General features: G+C 45.6%; 1 protein-coding gene across 2 annotated transcripts in view; it reads left to right on the plus strand.

Moving 5' to 3' along the window:
• Positions 1-27,397, plus strand: part of LOC137361537 (clathrin light chain A-like) — a 93,797-nt gene that overhangs the window by 36,238 nt on the left and 30,162 nt on the right. For both annotated transcript variants that reach the window (XM_068026358.1, XM_068026379.1), the window contains exon 4: positions 21,262-21,373. In XM_068026358.1, the coding sequence (XP_067882459.1) occupies positions 21,262-21,373 (112 nt within the window). The remainder of the gene's footprint in view (positions 1-21,261; positions 21,374-27,397) is intronic.

Genomic DNA, 27,397 nt, shown 5'->3' on the forward strand with positions numbered 1-27,397 from the left:
GATAGAATTTCACATAGAGAATTCTGAAATGATTCAATTTGAAGAGAAGAACTGGGAGAAACAATATAAACTAAATGGTACAAATTTAAAGGGGGTGCAGGAATAGAGAGACCCGGGGGTGTTTATACACAAATCTTTGAAGGTGGCAGGACAAATTGAGAAGGTTGTTAAAAAAGCACACAGGATTCCTGGGTTTGCTGATGGAGAGACAGGGCTGGATTTTTAGACTGCACGGGGCTGGGAGCGGAAGCGGGAAGGCAGTACAGTAGTGCCACTGGCCGGCATGCCAGTTCCCTGGCTCCACCCCACCCCCGGGCTGATTTCACAGAGGCAGGATTGGTGAGCGGCAGAGCTACCCGTCCACACACGGCAGGTAGCCGATAACTCTTCTTAAGGCCGATTGATGGAGGCCAACTGGGATTTTCCAGTTGGCCTCCAAGTTTCTGGAGGTGCCTGGGGCCAGATTGGCTGCCTGGAGGTAGCCTCCTGGTGGCAGACTGGGTGTCCAGGGCTCAGGCAGGCCCAGAGGCCCTCCCTGCCTGCCTGGGTGCAGCAGCAGCTGCAGGCTGCCCTGTAGAGGGATTCCACACCACCCTCACCCCCTCCCCCATAGTGGTGGTTTGGCTGCAAAGCCCATGTTTAATTTAATTTTTGAAAAAATTGGAGCGAGGGCACCTCTTTTGGGGTAGTCTCTCCCTCACTTACCTACCATTGCATCCTGCTGCTTCGTTCAAGCTCGAAGGCTCCTGATTGGCCCTCTAGCTTCCAGAGCCCATCCACTGTCGTTAATTGGATGGCGAGCCTGCCCTCTAGCCAAATAATTTGCCACTCCAGGGAAAATCACAATGAGCGAATGTTTGCCAATAGTGTGATCTTCTGACCTCCATGTGACCCTGACAACAGGGTGCAGAGGCCTGCAGGGAAAATCGTGCTCATAAAGTATAAAAGCAAGGAAGTTATACCAAACCTTTATAAGTCACTGATTAGACTTCATAACACACAAAGAAGGGTGTTAAGGCCTTGGAGAGAATGCAGAAGAGATTTACTAAGATAGTACCAGGATTTCAGTTATGTGGAGAGACTCGTTAAGTTGGGATTGTTCTCCTTAGAGTAGCGAAGATTAATAGAGATTTAATAGAGGTGAGAATTACGAGGTTTTGAGGTTTTTTTATTCGTTCGTGGCATGTGAGCATCGCTGGCCAGGCCAGCATTTATTACCCATCCCTGATTACCCTTGAGAAGGTGGTGGTGAGCTGCCTTCTTGAACCGCTGCAGTCCATGTGAGGTAGGTACACCCACAGTGCTGTTGGGAAGGGAGTTCCAGGATTTTGACCCAGTGACATTGAAGGAACGGCGATATAGTTCCAAGTCAGGATGGTGCGTGACTTGGAGGGGAACTTGCAGGTGATGGTGTTCCCATGTATTTGCTGCCCTTGTCCTTCTAGGTGGTAGAGGTTGTGGATTTGGAAGGTGCTGTTGAAAAAACCTTGGTGAGTTGTTGCAGTGCATCTTGTATATAGTACTCACTGAATGTTGAAGGTGGTGGATGGGGGGCCAATCAAGCGGGCTGCTTTGTCCTGGATGGTGTCAAACATCTTGAGTGTTGTTGGAGCTGCACCCATCCAGCCAAGTGGAGAGTATTCCATCACACACCTGACTTGTGCCTTGTAGATGGTGGACAGGCTTTGGGGAGTCAGGAGATGAGTTACTCACCGCAGAATTCCCAGTCTTTGACCTGCTCTTGTAGCCACGGTATTTATGTGGCTACTGCAGTTCAGTTTCTGAGGGTCAAATTGGACTCTGAGATTTCAAACAGTTTGTTTCAGCTTGAGGCAGTGGTGGGGCAGGTGGGGTTGGAGTCAGGGCTAGGGTACAGAGTTTGAGGCGGGAGCAGGGGCAAAGATGGTGGATATGGCCTGCCCAATGTTTAACTGGAAGGTAATTGTGGCTCAACCAGGCTGCTGTCTGTGAAATATCATGGAGATTGTCTAGGATGAATAGGTGGAGTCAGTGCCAATATTAAACCAATAAGAAGGACATGCTTCTCATTTCAGTTCATTCCCCAACTGTCAGATTCCACATCCATTTCTAATCGCATTATCAGTGAATTGAGGGGATGGAAATTTGCCACACTTGGTGATAAAGTTTAAGAATATACAGGGATGCCATGATTCTGATGTTCCAATGACTCGGTAGAATATCAAAAATTAGACCTGGCCCCATAGTTTGATAAATTTTGCAAATGAGGCAATTAAATAATTTGTTCTGTTGTCTGTAGTTCTCTACAGTTTATACATGTAAAAAAGACAATGAATCAGAGTGGAATAGATAACTGGCAGTAGGATTCAACACAGTACCTTAATTATAGGATGAACTATTTGCTCAGATCTATGACAGACATTGCTTCTTTAGAAAATAAACTTGGGAACATTTACAAGGTTAATTTCTGTGGAGCTTCACCCCCTGAGATTGCATGTAGGAAAATCAGGGGCATGGTCCCTATAATTTCCCTTTCATGCTTGTTAATGGAGCTTGTTTTGAGTTCCTTTCATGATACTGGTGTGAGGTTTGTAAGTAGTACAGTTGGCAGGGTAATAGAGGCGGTAATGATATTTAAAAACAATTATCTATTTACTATTAAGCAAGTGCCATCTTGTTAAGCAGCATTCTATAAGGTAAAAGCAAAATATTGTGGATGCTGGAAATCTGGAATAAAAACAGAAAGTGCTGGAAATACTCAACAGGTCTGGCAGCATCTGATGAAAGGTCACAGACCTGAAACATTAATTCTGTTTCTCTCTCCACAGATGCTGCCAGACCTGCTGAATATTTCCAGGACTTTCTGTTTTTATTTCAGCATTCTACAAGGGTTTGGGTGGTGTGGCAGGTGCTGAAGGAGTTGTTGCTGACTTCAAGGTTTCTGCAAAAGCTGCCAGACATGGGTGCAGTAGTAGACATTCCCCTTGGAATCAAGCATGACTGGGAGAGTGAGCAGAGACTCCCAGGGCAGGACTAGCTGCTAGAAGAGGGAAGAGGAGAAGGGAGAGACGAGCTCTCAGCAGTGGGCTATAACTGCCCAGTATGTCCAAGGAGCAATTCTCACAAATAACCTCAGTAAAGAACAATGTGTGAGACGTCTGTGATTCAATAAGGCTATCCTCACTGAAATCTGTCACCTGCTGCAGCCAAAACTTCAACCTTAAATCAGGACAAGGATGGCACTGCCAGTGGCTCTGGAGGTGACCATGGCGATGGGCCTTTATGTCTCTGGCTCTTTGCAGGCTGGAGCTGGAGATATTTGCAACATCTTGCAGACTTCTGTCCACTGTTGCATAAGGTAGGCCACTGAGGCTCTCTACTCTACATTTCATTCTCTCTTGCCAGAGAGAAGCAGGCAGAGCATGCTTGTGGCTTTGCAAGGAGTGCAGGCTTCGCCTTGGTGTAGGGTGGCATTGACTGCATACACATTGCTTTGTATGTGCCAAATGTCAAGTCAGCCATATAGTGGAACCAAAAGGGATTCCACTGTCTCAACGCCCAGCTGGTGTGTGACCACAGGCGATGAATCACGCAAGTCACAATAAAGGCAACGATCGTGATGTATTCATTCCGTGCCAGTCCACTGTGCCAGCTGCACTTGAACCACCATGGAAAACCAAAGGGTGGATACTTGGCAACAAGGGCTATTCACTGGCCCCATGGCTCATGACTCTGCTGCATGAAATGTGACAGAGTAAACCATTGGGTACTGAAACAATGCTTCCACTGCCTGGACAAGGGCTGCAGATACATGGGAACACCACCACTGCAAGTTCCCCTCTACCTCAAACATTCACTCCCTCCACCACTGATGCATAACAGGAGCAGTGTGTATCATCATGAATGACTAAAAACAAACTCGAGGCAGAATGCTTACCCATATATTTAATCACAGGAAAGAGGTACGTGCTTTCATAGCTGATAAGAAACCTGCACTTGCTGAGGTCCTGAATGATGACATGTGGCTGGCTAAGCTGGGTTACCTTGCAGACATATTCAGTGAAATTCGACAGCACCTTCTAAACCCACAACCTCTACCACCTAGAAGGACAAGGGCAGCAGATGCATGGGAACACCACCACCTGCAAGTTCCCCTCCAAGTCACACACCGTCCTGACTTGGAACTATATCGCCGTTCCTTCACTGTCGCTGGGTCAAAATCCTTCCAAACAGAACTGTGGGTGTACCTATCCCACATGTGCTGCAGCAGTTGAAGAGGGTGGCTCATCACCACCTTCTCAAAGGTAATTAGGGATGGGCAATTGTGATGTTGTTGGGACTGGAGTGAGGTTTAGCCGAGTTTAATATAGGATATGAGGCTAGGTCAGAGAGACAAAGACTGCAACAGCTAAACATAAAAGCCTCTTCTTTATTCTGTTTTAGTTTCATTTTCATTTTGCTAGTATGTGTGTTCTACAGCAGCCTCTAGAGTATGCAAGACACAATGCAATTCAAATTCAAAACACTACAACACTACATCCCTCCCCTTCTTAGTAAATGAGAGACATAGCATGTTTCAATGGTTTGTTTCCAAAATGTAAACAATAAACTTAAACATAAATAGTTCACTTCATAACACAGTCTGGTATGGTGGGCATTTTCTCTCATGAGTAGAATATCATCTGACATCAGGTGTAGTCTTATTTGACTCATGTTCTTCATCTGAGGTGCCGATGTCAGAATTGGATTCAATGTTTGCGAGTGGTGTTTTCAGTGCTTTGAAGAATGACGCTTTTCTTGCGATGGTTTACAAACTGCGCTTAGCAGTGATCATTGATCATTTTGTGTTGATCATAAGGGGTTGTTTGCTTTCCAACACGACCATCATGTTTCACAAATACTTTATCTCCTGGCTTAAAGGATGTAGCTATAAGTTTCATATTTCACTCTGCATTTTCTTTCAATTCTTCTGTTCTTGATCGCATTTGTGTCCATGTTGATCCTTCGCTCCACAGGGTAGCTCAGGAAGACATGTGCACATAGGATGTACAAAGATGATGTAGCTGGAGGTTTTCCAGTAGTTGAGTGAGGAGTCGCTCTGTAATTATGAAGGAAGTGATCTAGCTCTTGCTTCCATGACTTATTCTCAGTTGTAGCTGTACATATCACTTTTTCAAGGTCTGCATAAACCTCTCGACTTCGCCATTAACTCTTGGCTAACAAGATGTGACTTTCCCATGAGTGAACCCGAGGTAGTTTGCAAATTTGTTGAAATCATCACTGTTATACGGGGTCCGTTGTCACTTGTTGCTGTTTGAGGGATTCCAAACAAAGCGAAGATCTGGTCAAGCTTTAGGATGACTGCTTTCATTGAAGTTGACATAAGTAGTTCCACGATTGGGAATTTGCTGTAGCTGTCAGTGGCAACAAGTAGTTGTTCGCCTGTGGGCAACTCTGTGAAATCAACACTACTTCAATCCATGGTCCTGGAGGTAGTTCAGACATCCTGAGAGGATCAGGAAGATTTGACATTGTGTTTGCTTAGCATGGCAAACACTGATTGATTTTGTGCTTTAACACACAGTCAATTCCTGGGAACCATACCTTTTCCTTCAGGATTTGTTTGATTTTGACTATTCCCTGGTGTCCTTCATGTGCTATATCGACAACACATTCCCTCAATGAGTGTGGAATGACAATACAGTTGTTGCGTAATACCAGATCAGATGTGGTTGTGATGGTGAGCTCATTTCACACATTGTGAAGACCTTGTGTGTGAGCGATTTCATTTGTTGACACTTTCACGATCACGTCTTTCCAGTTTCATGATTCTATAGCCTTCAAACATAATTGCAGAGCTTCATCTTGTTTCGTTGCTTTGATGTCAGCTGGTTTTAGTGACTTTGGCACTGCATTTATGCTTGCGTAGTTGAGACGTTGTCCGGCAACCTTTTCCTCACGACTAGTAGGACTGACTGTTGGCAACGGATGTCTTGAAAGATAGTCCATTGGGATGAGCTTGCCTGGCTGATACTCAACATGGAACTCGTAGCCTTGTAGTTTGAGTATCCAATGTTCTATTTGAGTGGGTGAGTTGCTATGTGGATTATTGAACAAGATCACTAGTGGTTTATGATAGGTTATTACTTTAAATTCACTTCCATATAAGTAGAGATGAAAGTGTGCAATACCCCAATGTAATTGAGAGTGCTTCTCTCTCTCTGAATAATGTTGCTGTACAGGCGTTAATGATCTGTTTGCCATCGCAATGATTGATGGGTTACCTGTCTTTCTGTGCGAGAACTGCACCTAATCCAACCAGGCTTGCATCCACGACTAACTGGGTGGTTTTCTCAGGGTTGAAATAGGCATTTGTGCAACTTGCTGACAAACGTTGTTTGACCTGGTGTACGGCCTGTTTGTGTGATTTAGTTCATTTCCAATTGGTGGTGTCTTTTGTCAAATCATGTAGGGGGGCAGGTAGGGTAGCGAGCTCAGGAATGAAACGACTATTGCGTGCAATTCTGGTTGCCACACTACCAGAAGGACGTGGAGGCTTTGGAGAGGGTACAGAAGAGGTTTACCAGGATGTTGCCTGGTCTGGAGGGCATTAGCTATGAGGAGAGGTTGGATAAACCCAGATTGTTTTCACTGGAATGACGGAGGTGGAGGGGCGACATGATAGAGGTTTACAAAGTTATGAGTGGCATGGACAGAGTGGATAGTCAGAAGCTTTTTCCCAGGGTGGAAGAGTCAGTTACTAGGGGACATAGGTTTAAGTTGTGAGGAGCAAAGTTTAGAGGGGATGTGCGAGGCAAGTTTTTTACACAGAGGGTGGTGAGTGCCTGGAACTTGCTGCCGGGGGAGGTGGTGGAAGCAGGTACGATAGCGAGGTTTAAGAGACATCTTGACAAATACATGAATAGGATGGGAATAGAGGGATACGGATCCCAGAAGTGCAGAAGGTTTTAGTTTAGGCAGGCATCAAGATCGGCGCAGGCTTGAAGGGCCGAATGGCCTGTTCCTGTGCTGTACTGTTCTTTGTTCTTTGTTCTTTTTGACTACAATATGTGACGAGTCCGAGCAGACTGTGGACTTTCTGTACGTTTGTAGGACCTGCAGTGTTTACAATGGCTTCAACCTTCCATGGATCTGGTGACTCTCCTTCACCACTGAACACATGACCGAAGAATTCAAGTCTGCTTTTTTTCAACAAGCACTTGTCTTTTTTCAAGGTGAGGTTACGTTCTCTGAGACATTGTAGGTATGCATCTAGGTGTGCCTCGAGTTTCTTTTCGGTGCAGTCAAAGATGAGAATGTCATTACTGATATTCAGCATACCTTCAAGTCCTTAAAGTGCAGATTGAATCAAGTGCTGAAATACCTCAGCTGCTGAGCTGACTCCAAAGTTGAGCCTCTTGTATCAGAAAAGTCTGATGTGAGTAGAGAATACAGTAAGATATCTCAGTTCTTCTGCAAGCTCGATTTGATGGTAGCCTGCATTGAGGTCACATTGAGCGAAGTGTTTAGCACCATACACATTTGTCTATGATATCATCGATTGTCAGAGTCAGGTGACTTTCTTGTTGTAATCTTGGTTTGTTGATCGTATATCAACACAGATTCCAATCAGGTACTCGCTCTTGGGTTTCTTGATGACTTGTATGGGTAAAACCCAAGGGGTCGGCTCATCCCCAACTTTCTCAATAATGTCAAGGTCAATTGGGCATTGAAGTTTCTTCTCTATCTGCCTCCTGACATGAAATAGTATTCACTGCCATTGATACACTACTGGGCGAACGTTAGGGTCAACATGCAGCGTGCACATAACACCTTTCAGCTTTCAAATACCAGTGAAGCGATCAGAATACAGTTTGAGAATGTTTTGTTATTATGTGTAGGAACCGCGTATGACACTGCAATGATGTGTAGATCTGTTGCTGTGTGGAAGCTGATAAGTGTGTCACATTCTCCAGATATGGTGGATAAATCCCCAGGGCCTGACCAGGTGTATCCTAGGATGCTATGGGAAGCAAGGGAGGAGATTGCTGGGGCTCTGGCAGAGATTTTTGTATCATCGTTAGCCACGGGTGAGTACCGGAAGATTGGAGGATAGCTAATGTTGTGCCTTTATTTAAGAAGGGCAGCAGGGATAAGCCAGGGAACTACAGGCCGGTGAGCCTTACATCAGTGGTGGGAAAGTTATTGGAAGGGATTCTGAGAGACAGGATTTATATGCATCTGGAAAGGTATGGTCTGATTAGGGATAGTCAGCGTGGCTTTGTGCGTGGGAAATCATGTCTCACAAATTTGATAGAGTTTTTCGAGGAGGTGATCAAGAGGATTGACGAGGGCAGGGTGATGGACGTTGTCTACATGGACTTTAGCAAGGCCTTTGATAAAGTCCCGCATGGTAGGCTGGTCCAGAAGGTTCGAACACATGGGATCCAGGGTGAGCTAGCAAATTGGATACAAAATTGGCTTGGTGATAGGAGGCAGAGTGTGGTAGTTGAGGGTTGTTTTCAGATTGGAGGCCGGTGACCAGTGGTGTGCCGCAGGGATCGGTGCTGGGCCCTCTGTTGTTTGTCATATATATTAATGACTTGGATGTGAATGTAAGGGGCATGATTAGTAAGTTTGCAGATGACACCAAAATTGGTGGTATAGTGGACAGTGAAGAAGGTTGTCTAAGGTTACAACAGGATATAGATCAACTGGGAAAGTGGGCAAGGGAGTGGCAAATGGAATTTAACGCAGACAAGTGTGAAGTGATGCATTTTGGGAAGTTAAACCAGGGCAGGACATATACAGTGAATGGCAGGGCCCTGGGGAGTATTGTTGGGCAGAGAGATCTTGGGGTGCAAGTACATAGTTCCCTGAAAGTGGCAACACAGGTAGACAGGGTGGTGAAGAAGGCGTATGGCATGCTTGCCTTCATCGGCCGAGGCATTGAGTACAAGAGTTGGGACGTCATGTTACAGTTGTACATAACGTTGGTTAGGCCGTATTTGGAGTACTGTGTGCATTTCTGGTTGCCGCACTGCAGGAAAGATGTGATTAAGCTAGAGATGGTGCAGAAAAGATTCACAAGGATGTTGCCTGGTTTGGAGGGCTAGAGTTATGAAGAGAGATTGGATAGGCTGGGTCTGTTTTCCTGGAGCGAAGGAAGCTGAGAGGGGACATGATAGAGGTATATAAAATTATGAGAGACGTAGATAGGGTAGATAGCCAGAGTCTGTTTCCCAAGGTAGGAGTGACTAAAACTAGAGTGCATAGATTTAAGGTGCGAGGGAGGAGGTTTAAAGGGGATCAAAGGGGTAAATTTTTCACACAAAGAATAGTGGGTATCTGGAATGAGCTGCCTGAGGAGGTTGTGGAGGCAGGAACAGTAACGACATTTAAGAGGCATCTGGACAGGTACTTGAATGAGCAAGGCATAGAGGGATATGGAATTAATGCAGGCAGGTGGGATTAGTACAGATAGGCATTATGGTCGACATGGACGCGGTGGGCCAAAGGGCCTGTTTCTGTGCTGTACGACTCTATGACTCTAAATAACATAGAATAGAGCATTCACTCTAGTGTCTTTAAATGAGACTGGCGTTACAAAAGTTCCGAGGATTTTAAGTGGTTTGTCACTGTTGTAAGGGAAAATTTTGGTATTCCCTGGTTTGCGGAGAATGGGGCAGTCCTGACGTTGGTTGAATGTTTTGTCTCCCATGCCATTGACAGATGCTCCGGTGTCTATGAGAGCATCTACGTTCAAGCAGCCAATGGTCACTGTTACACGTGGCTGTTTACTGTACCTGACAGAGAGCTGAAAGGTATGTTCAGGGTCATCCACCTCTATGTTAGCTACATTCTGTCACCTTTTTGCTATGGTATGCATTCGTGGCACCCTTAGAATCATAGAATCACATAGAATTTATGGCACAGAATGAGGTCACTTGGCCCATCGCATCTGTGCTGGCCCAAAAGAAAGTAACCACCCAGCCTAATCCCACTTTCCAGCATTTGGTCCGTAGCCCTGCCAGTTATGGCACTTCAAATGAGATGAGGTTTTCTCCTCTGTACCCTCTCTAGTGCAATTACATCCTTTCTGTAATGAGTTGACCAGAACTACACACAGTACTCAAGTTATGGCCTAAATAGTGTTTTATATAGTTCCAGCATAACCTCCCTGCTCTTAAATTCTATGCCTCAGCTGATAAAGGAAAGGATTCCATATGCCTTCTTAACCACCTTATTGACTTGTCTTGCTGCCTTCAGGGATCTGTGGGCATGCACTCCAAGGTCCCTCACTTCCTCTACACCTCTCAGTATTTTCCCATTTGTTGTGTATTCTTTTGCCTTGTTTGATCTCCCCAAATGCATCATCTCACACTTCTCTGGGTTGAATTTCATTTTCCATTTTTCTGCCCATCTGCCCAGTCCATTGATACCTCCCTGCAGCCTACAGCTATCAACCATGTGGCCAATTTTTGTGTCGTCTGCCAACGGTTAGCACCGCAGCCTCACAGCTCCAGCGACCCGGGTTCAATTCTGGGTACTGCCTGTGTGGAGTTTGCAAGTTCTCCCTGTGTCTGCGTGGGTTTCCTCCGGGTGCTCCGGTTTCCTCCCACAAGCCAAAAGACTTGCAGGTTGATAGGTAAATTGGCCATTATATAAAATTGCCCCTAGTATAGGTAGGTGGTAGGGAAATATAGGGACAGGTGGGGATGTTTGGTAGGAATATGGGATTAGTGTAGGATTAGTATAAATGGGTGGTTGATGGTCGGCACAGACTCGGTGGGCCGAAGGGCCTGTTTCAGTGCTGTATCTCTAAACTAAACTAAACTAAACTAAACTTCTTGATCTTTCCCCTACATTTACGCCCAAATCGTTAATATATACTACAAAAAGCAGGGGACCCAGTACTGAGCCCTGCGGAATACCACTGGAAACAACCCTCCAGTCATGAAAACACCCGTCAACAATTACCCTTTGTTTTCCGCCACTGAGTCAATTTTGTATCCAGCTTGCTGCATTTCCCTGGATCCCATGGGCTTTTATTTTTTTAACCAGTCTACCATATGGGACTTTGTCAAAAGCCTTGTTAAAATCCATGTCGATCACATCAACTGCAATACCCTCATCAATCCTCCTTGTTACTTCCTCAAAAAATCCAATCAAGTTAGTCTGAAACGATCTTCCCTTAACAAATCCTTGCTGACTATCCTTGATTAATACATGCCTTTCTCAGTGACAGTTTAACCTATCTCTCAAAATTGATTCCAATTATTTGCCCACTACTGAGGATAGACTGACTGGCCTGTAATTATTCAGTCTATCCCTCTCTCCCTTTTAAACAAAGGTCCAATGTTAGCAGGCCTCCAATCCTCTGGTACCAACCTGTATACAATGAGGATTGGAAAATGATGGTCAGAGCTTCCTCTATTTCCTCCCTGTCTTCTTTTAACAGCCTGGGATACATTTCATCCAGTCCTGGTAATTTATCCACTTTCTAGGATGCTAATCCCCTTAATAATTCTTCTCTCCCTTCTGTTGGTATTGGTTCCAGTAGTTGATTTTGCTGATCAGCGACAAACCCGAGCAAAGTAGTTAGGTTTTCCAAAGGCTTTACACTCAGTCCAATGTGGGTAAGTACCATCACAGGGAAACATTCTTTGGATGGGTCAGAGCTCTGTTTGTGAGACTGCTGTTGTTGCTTTGCAGGTGATTTCCTGGCACATGAGCAATGAACAGTGCTCACAGGAGGTGAAATGGGAGCCTCAACTTCAGTAGCTCTGGACTCTGAGAGCGATAATGATCTTACTAACTCCAGCTGCTCTGATAGCTTTCTGTCTTTCTCGCATGCTTTTCAGCATAGTTGACTGGAGAGGCAACCTTCGATTATTTGTGTTCTGATTTCTCGTTCGGCACGTTCAACATCACCAAAGTTATAATTGATTAGAGATACAGCACTGAGTCTGTGCCGAACATCAACCACCCATTTATACTAATCTACACTAATCCCATATTTCTACCAAACATCCCCACCTGTCCCTATATTTCCCTACCACCTACTTATACTAGTGACAATTTATAATGGCCAATTTACCTATCAACCTGCAAGTCTTTGAGCTTGTGGGAGGAAACCGGAGCACCCGGAGAAAACCCACGCAGACACAGGGAGAACTTGCAAACTCCACACAGGCAGTACCCAGAATCGAACCCGGGTCCCTGGAGCTGTGAGGCTGCGGTGCTAACCACTGCGCCACTGTGCCGCCCTTGGTTGCTTGTTGCCTCAATTGTGTGCAATATTAGTCAGTTTTCTTGTTGTTTCTTGCTTAGTGTGTCGGAACATAGGAACATAGGGACAGGAGTAGGCCATTAAGCCTGTCATGCCTGCTCCGCCATTCAATTAGATTATGGCTGATCATTTCCCTCAACTCCACTTTCCTGTCTTATCCCCATATCCCTTGAAGTCACTAGGATCCAGATGTCTATTGGTTTCTGTCTTGAACATGTTCAATGATTGAGCTTCCACAGTCTTCTGGAGTAGAGAATTCCAAAGATTCAGCACCCTCTGAATGAAGAAATTCCTCCTCATCTCAGTCTTAAATTGCCTACCCGTTATTCTGAGAATCTGTCCCCTGGTTCTAGACTCACCAGCCAGGGAAACATCCTATTGTTATGGTCAGGTGAGGAGGGATCGAAGGGCTTCCTTCTTTTCCCTCTCCTTGTTTGACCACAACAGATTTAATTCTTTCTTAAAGTGGATATATTGGCCAATTCAGTAGGTGTTTGATTACTTACTTGCTATGATCATAACAAGATCCAATCGGACACGTGTACCAAAACCGAACTAATACAACAACATCATGCCAATTTTCATTCTCACACACACACTAGAGGTTTACACATAGACAAATAGGTTATGAGTGGGGAAAGGTAGATTGGTTGAGTTAGAGTCCATAAAAAAGGTATACAGTCTGTGGAGTTTGGTGATTCAGATGACTTCTAGCTGAATGCGGTGGTCTTGAGGCTTTTAGTTTGAAGAGGTAGATGACTGGTTTGGTGAGTCTCTTGGAGATAGAGATGATGTGGATGATTTTCTCCAACGGGGTTTCTGATTGTAGCCGGAGTATGCAAAGATGGTCAGTCAACAAGCAGGATTTGAAAGCTTTCAAGCTGGAATGGAGAAAGAGAGAGAGACCCCCACTTAGGGCCTGCTCACGTCAGAGACCAGTTGTTTCTTAGCTCCACCCAAATTGATTCTACATCTTGATCCTTCGATCTAAAATTCTTTCTCACAAATGTACTGATCTCATCCCTTATTAAGAGTGCTACACCACCTCCTTTTCCTTTTTGCCTATCCTTCCGAAATGACGAATATCCTTGAATATTTGGAAGACAATGGTTACGTATATGCTCTTTTCCTTGGGTCTGAAGTAGGTCATTAATACATTTTTGCTGACTCATAGTCATTTTGCTTAGGTGTAAGTGTCCCAAAGATATCTTCTAATTCTTCACCTCAGTAGTGTCGCAGTAAGGCCTCTTTCCTTGTGTCATCTGTGATTGCGAAACCTGTCATCGCACCTTTGAAACATCGCAGCCATATTTGCCAACGTGGGATACAAATGATGGTTCTAAATGCACATCAAATTGTGGTAGGTTGGGCACAGACAATGCCACGTTGATCAACAACACAGTGATAAAGATCCGGGATCCCTCTCCTTTCAGAGGAAACATCTTTGCAATGATCCGAGACTATTTGTTTTTGATTGGATGGTTATTTTGGAGAGATCACTGCGTGTGTGTATAAACTGTACCAGCTTTCTGTGTATCACTCGAACATAGGCTGCAACTTAAAATGCTGTCCTTAACAGTAGACAAAAACCTTCCAAAGATTTCATATCTGAAAGCAATGTTTCTGGTTTTTCACCCTCCGTTGCTATTTATCCGAGTATAGTATAGGATATGAGGCAAAGACAGAGAGAAAAAGAATGCAGCAGCTTCTCCTTTTATGGTTTAGTTTCTCTTTCCCTTTGCTCGCATGTGTGTTCTACAGCAGCCTCTAGATTACACAATGCTCAATGCTATTGCAATTTCAAAATACGACTTTTTTCTTTGCACTGGAGTGCTGACTTGGGTTGCATTAGAGTGCTATAGTGGAAGTTTGGTAACTGAGGAAGTTTGGTGAGGAGGGAGCGAGGAGCTCCTTTCATTTCATACCTGTCCTCAGAGTGAGGGGAACCGAGATCTTCCAAAGAGCACAGCTGACTGGTGAGTAAGTCCTGGTGGGTATTTTTCAAAGTGTATTGAATTGTAAGTCATTGTTTTAACAAGACTTAATTGTTTTTTAAAATTATAATCATCTAAAGTTTTAAATTTAAAGGGTTTAGTCATGGCAGGAGAGCTTGAAGCCATGGTTTGCTCCTCTTGCTGCATGTGGGAATCCGGGAACACTTCCAGTCCCCGGGACTGGCATTTGTGCAGGAAGTGTGTCCAGCTGCAGCTCCTGGAAGCTCGGGTTTCAGAGCTGGAACGGCAGCTGGAAACACTGTGGAGCATCCGCGAGTCTGAGAGCATTGTGGATAGCACGTTTAGAGAGGTAGTCACACCGCGGCTGAAGGGACTTGAGGAAGGAAGGGAATGGGTGACCACCAGGCAGTCCAAGAGAATCAGGCAGGTAGTTCAGGAGTCCCCTGGGGTCCCGCTTGCAAATCGGTATTCCATTTTGGAGGCTGATGAGGCTGGTTCCTCCAGCGAGTGCGGACAGAGCCAAGCTTCTGGCACCACAAGCAGCCTGTCTGCACAGGAAGGGGGAAAGACAGGAAAAGCAATAGTAACAGGGGATTCTATAGCCAGGGGAACATATAGGCGCGACTGTGGCCGTCAACGTGACTCCAGGATGGTGTGTTGCCTCCCTGGTGCCAGGGTCCGGGATGTCACTGAACGGCTGCAGGGCATCCTGAATGGGGAGGGTGATAAGGCAGAGGTCATGGTACATGTTGGTACCAACGACATAGGTAGAAAGAGGGATTAGGTCTTGCATCAAGAATTCAGGGAGTTAGGCAGTAGACTAAAAAGCAGGACCTCTCGGGTTGTAATCTCTGGATTACTCCCAGTGCCACATGCTAGCGAGTATAGAAATAGGAGAATAGCACAGATGAACGCGTGGCTTAAGAGTTGGTGCAGGAGGGAGGGTTTTATATTCCTGGACCACTGGGACCGTTTCTGGGGAAGGTGGGACCTGTACAAGCGGGACGGTGTACATCTGAACCAGAGGGGGACTAACATCCTTGCTGGTGGGTTTGCTAGTGCTGTTGGGAGGAGTTTAAACTAATTTGGCAGGGGGAGGGGACGCAGACTCCTAGCAGAATAGGGACACAGCTAAGCACAGGAAAGCAAACAAGTCAGAGGGAATACAGCAGAAGTAAGTTTCAAGGGAGTAAGACCAGGATGGAAGGCCTCTACTTTAATGCCAGGAGTATTGCAGGTAAAACAGATGAGTTAAGGGCAAGGATTGACACGTGGAATTGTGATATAGTAGCCATCACAGAGACATGGTTGAGGGAGGGGCAGGATTGGCAGCTCAATATCCCGGGATATAGAATCTTCAGGCGAGACAGAGGAGGGGGCATTGCAATATTAGTTAAGGAGTCAGTTACTGCAGTAAGGAGAGATGATATCTTGGAGGGGGCATCAAATGAAGCTTTATGGGTAGAGTTGAGGAATAAAAAAGAGACAGCCACATTGCTAGGTGTTTATTATAGACCCCCAGATAGTCAGCGGGAAATTGAGGAGCAAATATGTGCGCAATTCGCAGAGGAGTGTAAAAATAATAATAGGGTCATTATATTAGGTGATTTCAACTTTCCCAACATTAATTGGGATAGTCATCATGTTAAGGGCTTAGATGGAGTGGAGTTCTTAAAATGTATACAGGAGAACTTTTTATCTCAATATGTAGAGGATCCAACAAGGGAGGGTGCAGTGCTGGACCTAATTCTGGGGAATGAAGCCGGACAGATGGTTGATGTGTTGGTGGGGGAGCATTTTGGTGATAGCGACCACAACATGGTACAATTTAAGCTTGTTATGGAGAAAGAAATAGACAAGTTGCAAAAAAAGGTTTTGGATTGGGGGAGAGCGAATTTTAGTAAAATAAGGCAGGATCTGGCCAAGGTAGACTGGAAAGAATTACTTGTCGGGAAATCTACAGAAGAGCAGTGGAAGGCATTCGAAAAGGAAATGGGGAGGGTACAGGCCCAACATGTTCCCTCTAGGGTAATAGGTAGGAGCAACAAGCCCAGAGAACCATGGATGACCAGAAACATTCAGGGTACGATGAGAAGGAAAAGAGAGGCTTTTTAGCAAATACAAGGAGAGCAAATCAACGGAAGCATTAGTGGAGTACAGAAAGTGTAGGATGGAGATTAAGAAAGCAATTAGAAGAGCAAAGAGGGGATATGAGAAAGCTCTGGCTGGTAAAAGTAGGGAAAATCCCAAGATATTCTAAGTATATCAATGGGAAGAGGATAACCAGGGAAAGAGTAGGACCCATTAGGGACCAAGGGGGAAATTTGTGGGTGGAGCCAGAGGACATTGGTAGGGTGTTGAATGAATACTTCACATCTGTCTTCACCCAAGAGAATGAGGATGTAGATATGGAACTTAGAGAGAGAGACTGTGAGGTTCTTGAGCAAATTGTCATAGGGAGTGACAAGGTATTGGAAGTTTTGGCAGGCTTAAAAGTGGACAACTCTCCAGCTCCGGACGATTTGTGTCCCAGGATGCTGTGGGAGGCGAGGGTGGAGATTGCAGGAGCTCTGACCCTAATTTTTAATTCCTCTCTGGCCACAGGGGAGGTGCCAGAGGACTGGAGAACAGCTAATGTGATCCCACTATTTAAGAAAGGTTGTAGAGATAAGCCAGGGAACTACAGACCAGTGAGACTCACGTCAGTGGTAGGGAAACTATTGGAGACAATTCTGAAGGAATCTATCTCAATTTGGAGAGGCAAAATTTGATTAGGAATAGTCAGCATGGCTTAGTCAGAGGGAGGTCATGCCTAACAAATTTGATTGAATTTTTTGAGCATGTGACCAGGTGTGTAGATGAGGGTAGTGCAGTTGATGTAGTTTACATGGATTTCAGCAAAGCCTTTGACAAGGTCCCACATGGGAGACTTATCAAGAAAGCAAATGCACATGGGATACAAGGCAACTTGATAAGGTGGATTCAAAATTGGCTTAGCTGTGGGAGACAGAGAGTGATGACAGACGGCTGTTTTAGTGACTGGAAGCCAGTGTCCAGTGGCGTACCACAGGGATCTGTGCTGGGTCCCCTATTGTTTGTCATTTATATAAACGACATAGATGACTATGTGGGGGGTAGATTCAGTAAGTTTGCGGATGACACAAGGATTGGCCGAGTGGTTAACAGTGAGGTGGAGTGTCTTAGGTTACAGGAAGATATAGTCGGGATGGTCAAATGGGCAGAAAAGTGGCAGATGGAATTTAACGCTGAAAAGTGTGAGGTGATACACTTTGGAAGGAGTAATGTGACACAGAAGTATTCAATGAATGGCCTGACACTGGGAAGTTCCGAGGAACAAAGGGACCTTGGCATGTTTGTCCATAGATCTCTGAAGGCAGAAGGGCAGGTTAATAGGGTGGTGAAAAAGGCATATGGGCCACTTGCCTTTATCAATCGAGGCATAGATTACAAAAGCAGGGAGGTCATGTTGGAGTTGTACAGAACTTTGGTAAGGCCACAGCTGAAGTACTGTGTGCAATTCTGGTCGCCACATTAAAGGAAGGATGTGATTGCACTGGAGAGGGTGCAGAGGCGATTCACCAGGATGTTGCCTGGGATGGAACATTTAAGCTATGAAGAGAGGTTGGATAGGCTTGGGTTGTTTTCACTGGAGCAGAGAAGACTGAGGGGTGACCTGATCGAGGTGTACAAGATTATGAGGGGCATGGACAGGGTGGAAAGGGAGCAGCTGTTCCCCTTAGTTGAAGGGTCAGTTACGAGGGGTCACAAGTTTAAGGTGAGAGGCAGGAGGTTTAAGGGGGATTTGAGGAAGAACTTTTTTACCCAGAGGGTGGTGATGGTCTGGAATGCCCTGCCTGGGAGGGTTGTAGATGCAGGTTGCCTCACATCCTTTCAAAAGTACCTGAATGAGCACTTGGCACGTCATAACATTCAAGGCTATGGGCCAAGTGCTGGCAAATGGGATTAGGTAGACAGGTCAGGTGTCTTTAATGCATCGGTGCAGACTCGATGGGCCGAAGGGCCTCTTCTGCACTGTGTTATTCTGTGACTCTGTGATACAACACTATAGTAATAAATGCTAGCCTTGCCAGCGACATTCACATTCCATGAATGGAGAAAAATTAGCTGAATGAAACTATGTAAGGTGGGAGAACTACTTTTTTGCCTACTGTGAAAGAATTGACACATTTAAAAGGAAACTGCAAGTCTGAAAGTTCTTGTCTGTGGCGGGTCTACCGGTGTGTTTGAGTTCCTACATTCTTTCATTTGAGAAGAAAAAGTTGACTTTGATGTCAACAATCCACAGCAGATAGCCCATCTTTCTGGTCTATGCATCAAATTTAATACTTACTTTCCAGAACTCTGACAGAACAATCTGCTACCCTCTGGGGGCTATAAACCCCTTGGGTGAGAATACTGAGGCTAAACTGCCGCCACTGTCCCATTAAAGCTATTGGAAAGAGCTCATTAACCATTTCATCAGACAGCTCTCTCAAAACCAAGTTCAGTGAAATGCCGTTTTGCAAATGTTACACCACTTTTCAAGAAAGGAGGTAGAGAGAAAACAGGGAACTACAGGCCAGTTAGCCTAACATCAGTCGTTGGGAAGATGCTGGAAACTATTATTGCAAAAGTCTTAACAATGCATTTGGAAAAGCATAATATGATTAGAACAAGACAGCAAGGCTTAACTAAAGGGAGATCCTGTTTGACAAATTTATTTGACTTTTTGAGGATGTAAGTAGGGCAGATAAAGGGAAACCAGTAGATGTAGAATGCTTGGAATTTCAAAAGGCATTCGATAAGATGCCACATAAAAGATTAATAAGCAAGATAAGGGCTCCTGGTGTTGGGGGTAATATATTAGTGTGGATGGAGGATTGGTTAACAGACAGGAAGCATAAATGGGGCATTTTCAAGTTGGCAGACAGTGAATAGTGGGATACCGCAAGGGTCAGTGCTGGGGCCTCAGCTATTTACACTCTATATTAATGACTTGCATGAAGAGACAGAGAGTAATGTATCTAAGTTTGCTGATGATACAAAGCTTGGTGGAAAGGTAAGCTGAGGGGAGGACATAGAGAGGCTGCAAAGAGATATAGACAGGTTAAGTGAGTGGGCAACAAGATGGTAAATGCAGTATAATGTAGAGAAGTATGAAGTTGTTCACTTTGGTCGTAAAAATAGAAAAGCAGAATATTTTTTTAAAAGTGTGAAACTGGTAAGTGTTGATATTCAGAGAGCCTTGGGTGCATTCATACAAGAAACGCCCAAAGTTAACATGCAGGTGCAGCAGGCTATTAGGAAGACAAATGGTATGTTGGCCTTGATTGCAAGGGGATTGGAGTACAGGAATAAAGAAGTTTTACTAAAATTGTACAGGGCTTTGGTGAGACCGCACCTGGAATACTGTTTAGTTTTGGTCTCCACATTTAAGAAGGGATGTACTTGCACTGGAGGCAGTGCAACGAAGATTTACTAAATTGGTCCCTGGGATGAGGAGGTTGTCCTATGATAAGAGGTTGTGTAAATTGTGCCGATATTCTCTGGAGTTTAGAAGAATGAGATGCGATCTAATTGAGACATACAAGATTCTGAAAGGGTTTGAAAAGGGTAGAAACTGAGAGAGTGTTCCCACTGGTCAAGGAATCTAGAACACTGGGGCACAATCTCAGGGTAAGGGTCCAATCATTCAGGACTGAGATGAGGAGAAATTACTTCACTTAAAGGGTTGTGATTCTTTGGAATTCTCTACCCCAGATGTTTGTGGATGCCCCATCAATGAATATTTAAGGCTGGGATAGATAGATTTTTGGTCTCACACGGAATCAAGGGATATGGGGAGTGGCAGGAAAGTGGAATTGAAGCCCAAGATCAGCCATAATCGTATTGAATGGCGGAGCAGGATCGATTGGGCATATGGTCTACTTCTGCTCCTATTTGTGTTCTTGGGTGCAAATGCTCCAATCAGTTCAGCACTGGTTCTTCATGAGCACTGAAAGTGTTGGTCCCATTTAGTACAACCTCATTCTATGAGGCTGGATTTTCAGCAATGACGTCAATGAAAATAAAGTAACGAGCCAGGATGAACAGTGACCAGGACTTAAGCTTGTCAAAGATACTTTCATGACTTGCCTGAATAGCTGCTCAGCACCAGCAACAAGTTCCACATTAAATAAAACAAAGATGATAATAAATATATATGTTTAATTGTATAACTAATTTTTATACAGTTTTAAAGGGTGTCTGCAGAATTTTTATAATACAACAAGTGGGGGGCATCAGAAGCAAAAATGTTGGGAACCCCTGCTCTAAGTAATGCACAGTGTCAGTATCAGAACTGGTGGCTGCATCTTCCTCACTGTCTTCTTGATGTTCCTACACTGCCTGGCTAAGTTACGCTTCTTGGGTATCTGAAAGGAGAGGGACACGAGGCTAAGGCGGTGTTGAGGTAAGTGGAGGGAAAATAATAGGTGTATACTTACACCATCTGCGACTTGCAATTCAGAAGAGAGTGTGGGATGAGCAGAATGCAGATTGGGTATCAGCATACTGTCATCTGCAAATACAGGACATCTCTCCTCCTTTCAATCTCCTCCATCAACGCCTCCATTGCAGCATCTGAAATCCTTGGTGGCCACTCTCTCTCATGTTGTGCCATTTTCACTGTTACCCAGGACAGAGTCACTTCCTGCTGAGCCAACCACAATGCACTTTAAGCAGTGCAGGCTCGCTTTAAGCAGTGCTATCCTCTCATGATATTGCCCCCCTGCTGATGTATCCAGCCAATCAACAGTACAGTTAGCGCTGACTGGATGCTGAAATAATTGAAATGAGCAGGCAGCACACCAAATTCATGTACTACCTGCATCGTAATCGATGGGTGTGGGTTAACTGTGCATCACTATCTCCGCGCCCGTTTTTGGTCGTTATCCAATTTAGCCCCCTCCATGTAGTGGTCCCTGCAGGAACGATGGAAACCTAATCCCAGTAAACTCTGTTCGAACTCCTTAGATGCCAACTCTCGTGAAGCAGAACTGGAGTGGAGAGAGAAAGCTAAGAAAGAGTTGGAGGATTGGTACATACAACAGGAGGAACACCTTGAAGAAATGAAAACCAATAACAGGTATTCGCATGTTGTCAAGAGCTCAGTGTTGTTGTGAATCAAACAGTAAATCCATTGTATGAAGGAGCACCACCTCCTGTCACAAGATTACCTCACCTCTTTTTTATGAGAATTACGTGCAACTTTTCTTAAAGGCAATTATCTTCTGAAACTGTCAGTTTAAAAGAATAAGTAAATAATGATTCTATAATTCAGCAAGGAACATAGGGACAGGAGGTCATTCAGCCCCTCAAGTTCTGTCTTTCAGTTAGATCATGGCTGATCTGTATCTTCACTCCATTTACCTGCTTTGGTTCCATATTCCTTAAAACCCTTTCCTAACAAAAATCTATCATTATCACTTTTGAAATTTTTAATTGATCCTCAGTGTCAACAGTCTTTTTTTGGGGGGTGGGAGGAGGATGTTCCAGATTTCCACTCCCCTTTGTTAACTGCAGAATATTACACCGTTCATTCAAAGATAAATTCAAACAAATTTCAAATATTGTAAACTTCAACTAATGGTTGCCAGAAGGTGGATTCCACTATTAGATTGTCAGTGAGGAGTTGCACTGATTGAAGGCCATGTGCTACATGGAGGCAATATACTGCAAGGTACCCGGGAGTGGAACAGGAGTGAACCAAGAGTAGGCCAGGAGTGAACCAGGAGTAGGCCAGGTGGCTCCCAGACTCCATTTCTCCTTTCCTGTGTCACTAAAACTAATAATACACTTCAAATAGCAGAAAATCTCAAAATGAATGGATCCAATTTTAATCAGAATTACATATACATATATATTAAGTTTAGATATCCCTTTAAGCTGCCTGTTATATATTCATGGTTGCAAGTCTCTCATCTCCTTCCTTTCATTTGCTTGTCAAGTTCTTACTTTTCTTATGGGCAGCTTTGAATGATGAGGGAAAGTTCTGTCCCAGTTTGCTAGGAAGAGAAACATTCTGAATAAACCCTGCTGAACTTTATTGTTGATTTTATCATTCCCTTGTGAATCAGAATTTCCCTAAAAGTACAATTTCCTTGCGCCAAATCTGTGGCAGTTTGCAATTCTGACTTCCAGTAGGTTGACGTTATGTCTACTTTGCCCCCTCATTACATCAATCTCTCCAAAACCTTAGAATTTGGTTTGGCGTTGTTACTAATTACTCAACTTCCTGGATCATACCTCTACAGTATGCAGCAGCCTGTCAGCTAAATGTTTCTGGCCTGCATTGAATGGCTAAACCCATTGTCGTCCTCCTAGAACTGAGAGCCATTTGTGGGAACATGGAACCAGGCAATGGAGACAGATTATCTGTTTAACATCAGCATTCAGTTTTGTTTTTAATTCCATTTTTTTCCCAGTGTAACTGAGAGCCTCTGGATACAACTCACTGTTTCCACAGCCACGTGGGTCCTTACCTACTTTTCCTGCTTGTTTTATTTCATTTCAGAATGGAATTAGAAGGACAGGCTCCCATTTCTTAAATAAAAACAAGAAATGCAGGAAATACTCAGCAGATCTGGCAGCATCTGTGGAGAGAGAAGCAGAGTTAACGTTTCAGGTCAGTGACCCTTCTTCAAAACTCTGACCTGAAACGTTAACTCTGCTTCTCTCTCCACAGATGCTGCCAGACCTGCTGAGTATTTCCAGCATTTCTTGTTTTTATTTCAGATTTCCAGCATCCGCAGTATTTTGCTCCCATTTCTTAACTCAGGTTAAGGGAATGCTCCACTGTGGCAGCCATTATTCTTTGCTTTATCATATACTGTGGAATTGTAGGTATTAATGCTGTAGTTTAACAAACTGGGACATCTCTGGCCTTAAAATAGTAGAGATTCCTCAGTAATGATGATTATGCTGATTTAATAAATCCTCCTTCTAAAAAGGACATTGCACCATAAGCCACCGGGGGAGACTCAGAGACCCAGATCCATGCAGGGAATTTCCCCAAGCCCTCTCCTGCTTTTCTGTCGTATCTTCAGTGGAAATCCTGTTTACTTGCTGAGAGGGGGTTTGCACCAAAATTCAGCCAAAGTTATGGTGACAGGGCAGGAGCAGCCTGGGAAACTCCTGCTGATGGTCAAAGTCATTTGGTTGCAATGCTGGTTGTCCTTGAGGTATGAGTCTTATAAACCTACCAAAAAGGACAAGACCAACAAGCTCAGTAAGGTCATGTCATTCAGATATGGGAAATGTACACCATTTAGCAAAACCACACCCCCTAACAGTGCCAGTCTCTGGGAGAGGTGAAAGAACATAAGAACATAAGAAATAGGAGCAGGGGTAGGCCATTCAGCCCTTCAAGCCTGTCCCACCATTCAATAAGATCATGGCTGATCTGTCCCAGGCCTCAACTCCTCTATCGGGCCTGCTCTGCCTAGCCCTCGACTCCCTGAGATTTCAAAAATCTATCTACCTCCTCCTTAAATACATTTAGTGACCGAGCCTCCACAACTCTCTGAGGCAGAGAATTCCAGAGATTCACCACCCTCTGAGAGAAGAAATTCCTTCGCATCTCAGTTTTAAATGTGTGCCCCCTTATTCTGTAACTATGTTTACAGAAACCTGCAGTTATTTCAGGAAAAGCTCTGAAAGGGTCTTTCTGATTGAGGTGGTGCCGAACCTCCCGGCCACCCATTGACGGGGAACATGGGGCTGAATTTTATGGGCCTCCTAGGAATTGGAATGGAGACGGGGGTGGGGAGGGGGAGCCATATAATTGTGTCGGAAGGCAGGGAGTGGAGTGTTCATCGCCTTCCCAGCATCTTCCAATTTAGTCTGGGGAGGGGAAGGCCGAAGGTGGCCAATTAATGGCCACTTGAGGACTTATCCCTGCCTCCATCGCAATTTAATGGAGGACAGAGGGGCCCGCCACTGTGTGGAGATACTGCCAGGTAAAGCCTGGTGACCTCTGAGCGGGGTTGGGGTGTCCCTCCTTTGAGGGCAATCCAGGGCCCCTGGAGGGCCCCCCCCCCACCCCCCGGTGGCAATCGCTTACCCCCCTCCCCCCAACCTTACCTTGGGGTTAGGGTTACCAACCGCCCTCTTTGCTGGGGCCTGCCTAACTGGCCCTCACAACCCCGACCCCACTTACCTGTCCTGGGGTCTCCGCATCCTCAGGACTGCAGGGCCTCCTGCAATACCAGCAATGGCCACCACTCCCAGTGTCGCTGCTGGTACTACAAAACTGCCGGCCTTCTGATTGGCCAGCAGCTCTGGCAGGGGGAGCTCGTCCCTTAAAGGGATCGCGTCCCCGATGGTGAGCAATTAATTGCCTGCCTGCTGTGGAATTGCAATAGGGACCCGATGGATGGCCGAGACGGGGTCTCCTCTCACCTTCCAACCTGCCACCAGGACCTCTGTCATCAGAATAAAATTCATCCCAAGGACTCTGTTCCAAACACATGGTGGGTAGGCCATGGTGGGTAGGCCATGGTGGGTAGGCCACGCCTGTAAGCACACAAATAAAGAAGGCCAGCAGGTAGGTGAATCAGGGCAGCAGCGCAGCACTCTGAGGGCAGTCCTGAGGGCGGTGTTGCACTCTGAGGGCAGTGCTGAGGGCAGTGTTGCACTCTGAGGGCAGTCCTGAGGGCAGTGCTGTACTCTGAGGGCAGTCCTGAGGGCAGTGTTGCACTCTGAGGGCAGTCCTGAGGGCGGTGTTGCACTCTGAGGGCAGTCCTGAGGGCGGTGTTGCACTCTGAGGGCAGTCCTGAGGGTGGTGTTGTACTCTGAGGGCAGTCCTGAGGGCGGTGTTGCACTCTGAGGGCAGTCCTGAGGGCGGTGTTGCACTCTGAGGGCAGTCCTGAGGCTGAACAAAAGCCTAAGATGAACTTCAGGTACACATTTAAAAATGCTCCCAGGGAAGAACATTAACATTTCCAGCTGGCGAGGCTTCCATTGGACTGAATGCAGAAGTAAGTGCGAAGATTCCCAGACTGCCAGAGAATTCCCCAAGACGCGCACCCCTGAAGTACTGACCACTAGCACATTCCACCACACCCCCATCACCCCCCCCCAGCCCCGCCCAGCCCACCCCCAATTCCTCTCCCCTTGCTCCTGGAATTTAGGACAGGTGTTAAAAGTCATGGAAACCCAGTGGAACTGGGAGCCACCCTAAATTCCAGCTCCCCCCTCTGAGGGCAATGTTCCCAGTTGCTGCCCTCCCCAGCCCCAGGAATTCCAGTCCCTTTCTGAGTAACTGTGTGCTTTTCCCTCTTTATTTGTGCACTGTCTTACTCTTGTTTTACCACATTATCTCTCTCCAATTGCTGCTGACTGTGGACTACACAACCAACCTCCATCGTCCTAGGATTCTGGATGAGGCTTTCTACAAACAACCCTTCGCCGATGTGATTGGCTACGTGTATGCTGCTTTATTAATATTTCATCTTTCTATTCTTACCACTCAAACAATTCCTTTTGAAAATTATTTGCCTTTGTCTTGTACACTTTCTGCCACATTCTACTCTTATTTAACACATCAATTTAGCGCTTAACGAATAGAGAATAAAATGCTCAGATTAATATTTGGCTTTGCCAAGTAAATTGCAGTTTTTTTTGCATTTACTGTTGACAGACTGATCAAAAGATAGCAGCCTTGGCACATTGATGGAACTGCCTCTGAGTCATAAAGTTGTGGGTTTGAGTTATACCAACGCAAGTTCGTCTGTTCGATCATTCTTATTGGCTGCGTTTGCTGACAACGCAACCACTAGGTGGCGCAGTACTTGCACATGCACAAATGCAGGCTCTTCAACTGGAACGTCAGTGTCTGCGACGTTCAGGCAGCTACCAGTATTAAAGATGGCGCTGCTCAATTTATCACAGGAAATGCTTATGGCTGGATCGTTCGAGCAAACTAACCTTACATTAAGTTGGATGGAAGCCCAGTAATATGCTACTAGGTAGTTCTAGGATACTAACTGTAATCCTCAGATCCATTTAATATTCCAGTAATCCTATTAAATAGAAAAGGAATTTTATGATTGAATTTCTATTGAAAGATAGTGAATTGGCACCCTGATCGATGGAAAAGAAAATTGGGCAGAGTATAAAATGTGCTGCCCAATTGTGTTATTGTGATTCGTTTATATGACTGACCAGGACTGATTTCACCCAAACACAGCTACTAGCTCCCACCCCACTGGCCGCTGTCCCCCCTCGGCAACTCGCTTTCTCCCCCTTCTCCCCAAAGGCAGCTTCCGCCCCCGCCCCCCCACACCCACACAGCTGCTTGCTTCAGACCTCACTGCTACCCCCCACCCCCCCCACTCCCCTGGGCGAATGTTCCCCACTCATGCCACCCCGCTCTCCGGTTGATCAGACGGTCGGTCCCCGTCCCTCCCTCTCCCTCCAGCCACTAACTCTAGGCTGCGCCGCTGCCCTCCTCACGGTCACTCGCTCCCATGTTTGATCAGTCACCACGTGCCGCCCAAAGAAGCAAGGTGGGTCACAAGGGGTGACGGGGCGATGTAGGAGCGAGTGGCTGAGAGGACGGAAGCGGCGCGGCCTGGAGCTGGGCGGGGGATTGGGGGGGGGAAGGGGAGAGCGAGTGGCTGAAGAGTGGGGTGGCGCGAAGCGAGGAACAATCGCCTGGAGTGGTGGGGGGGGGGGGAGCACCGAGGCCTGGAGTGAGTTGCCAAGGGGGGCGAATGGCTAGTGGGGCGGGAGGGAGTGACGGGGATCAAGCTCCAGCCTCAAAGTCTCCCATTCAGCTGCTTCCTCCACGCACGAAGATGGACCAGGCACGACTAGGTGATGACATCATTCCGCGCATGCGCCACCTCGCCATGGCAAGATGTAGCTGTGCATGTGCACAGCCTGGCACACTCTGATGTCAGCAGGCTGCTGCGTTGTCAGGAGTCACTTTGTTAAATATTAGTCATTGTATTGACTGTGTACACTCAGTGGAATTCCCAATTTAAATGTTGAGGATAAAATGGAAATGATTGACACCTGAAACAGAAAGTGCTGCAAAGTCAGCATCTGAAAGTAGACAGGGTCAGTAATTGATCCTTGGACAATAGCGAGCTGCACTTGTGCCCCC

This window comes from Heterodontus francisci, chromosome 1 (assembly GCF_036365525.1).
Source record: "Heterodontus francisci isolate sHetFra1 chromosome 1, sHetFra1.hap1, whole genome shotgun sequence".
NCBI lineage: Eukaryota > Metazoa > Chordata > Chondrichthyes > Heterodontiformes > Heterodontidae > Heterodontus > Heterodontus francisci.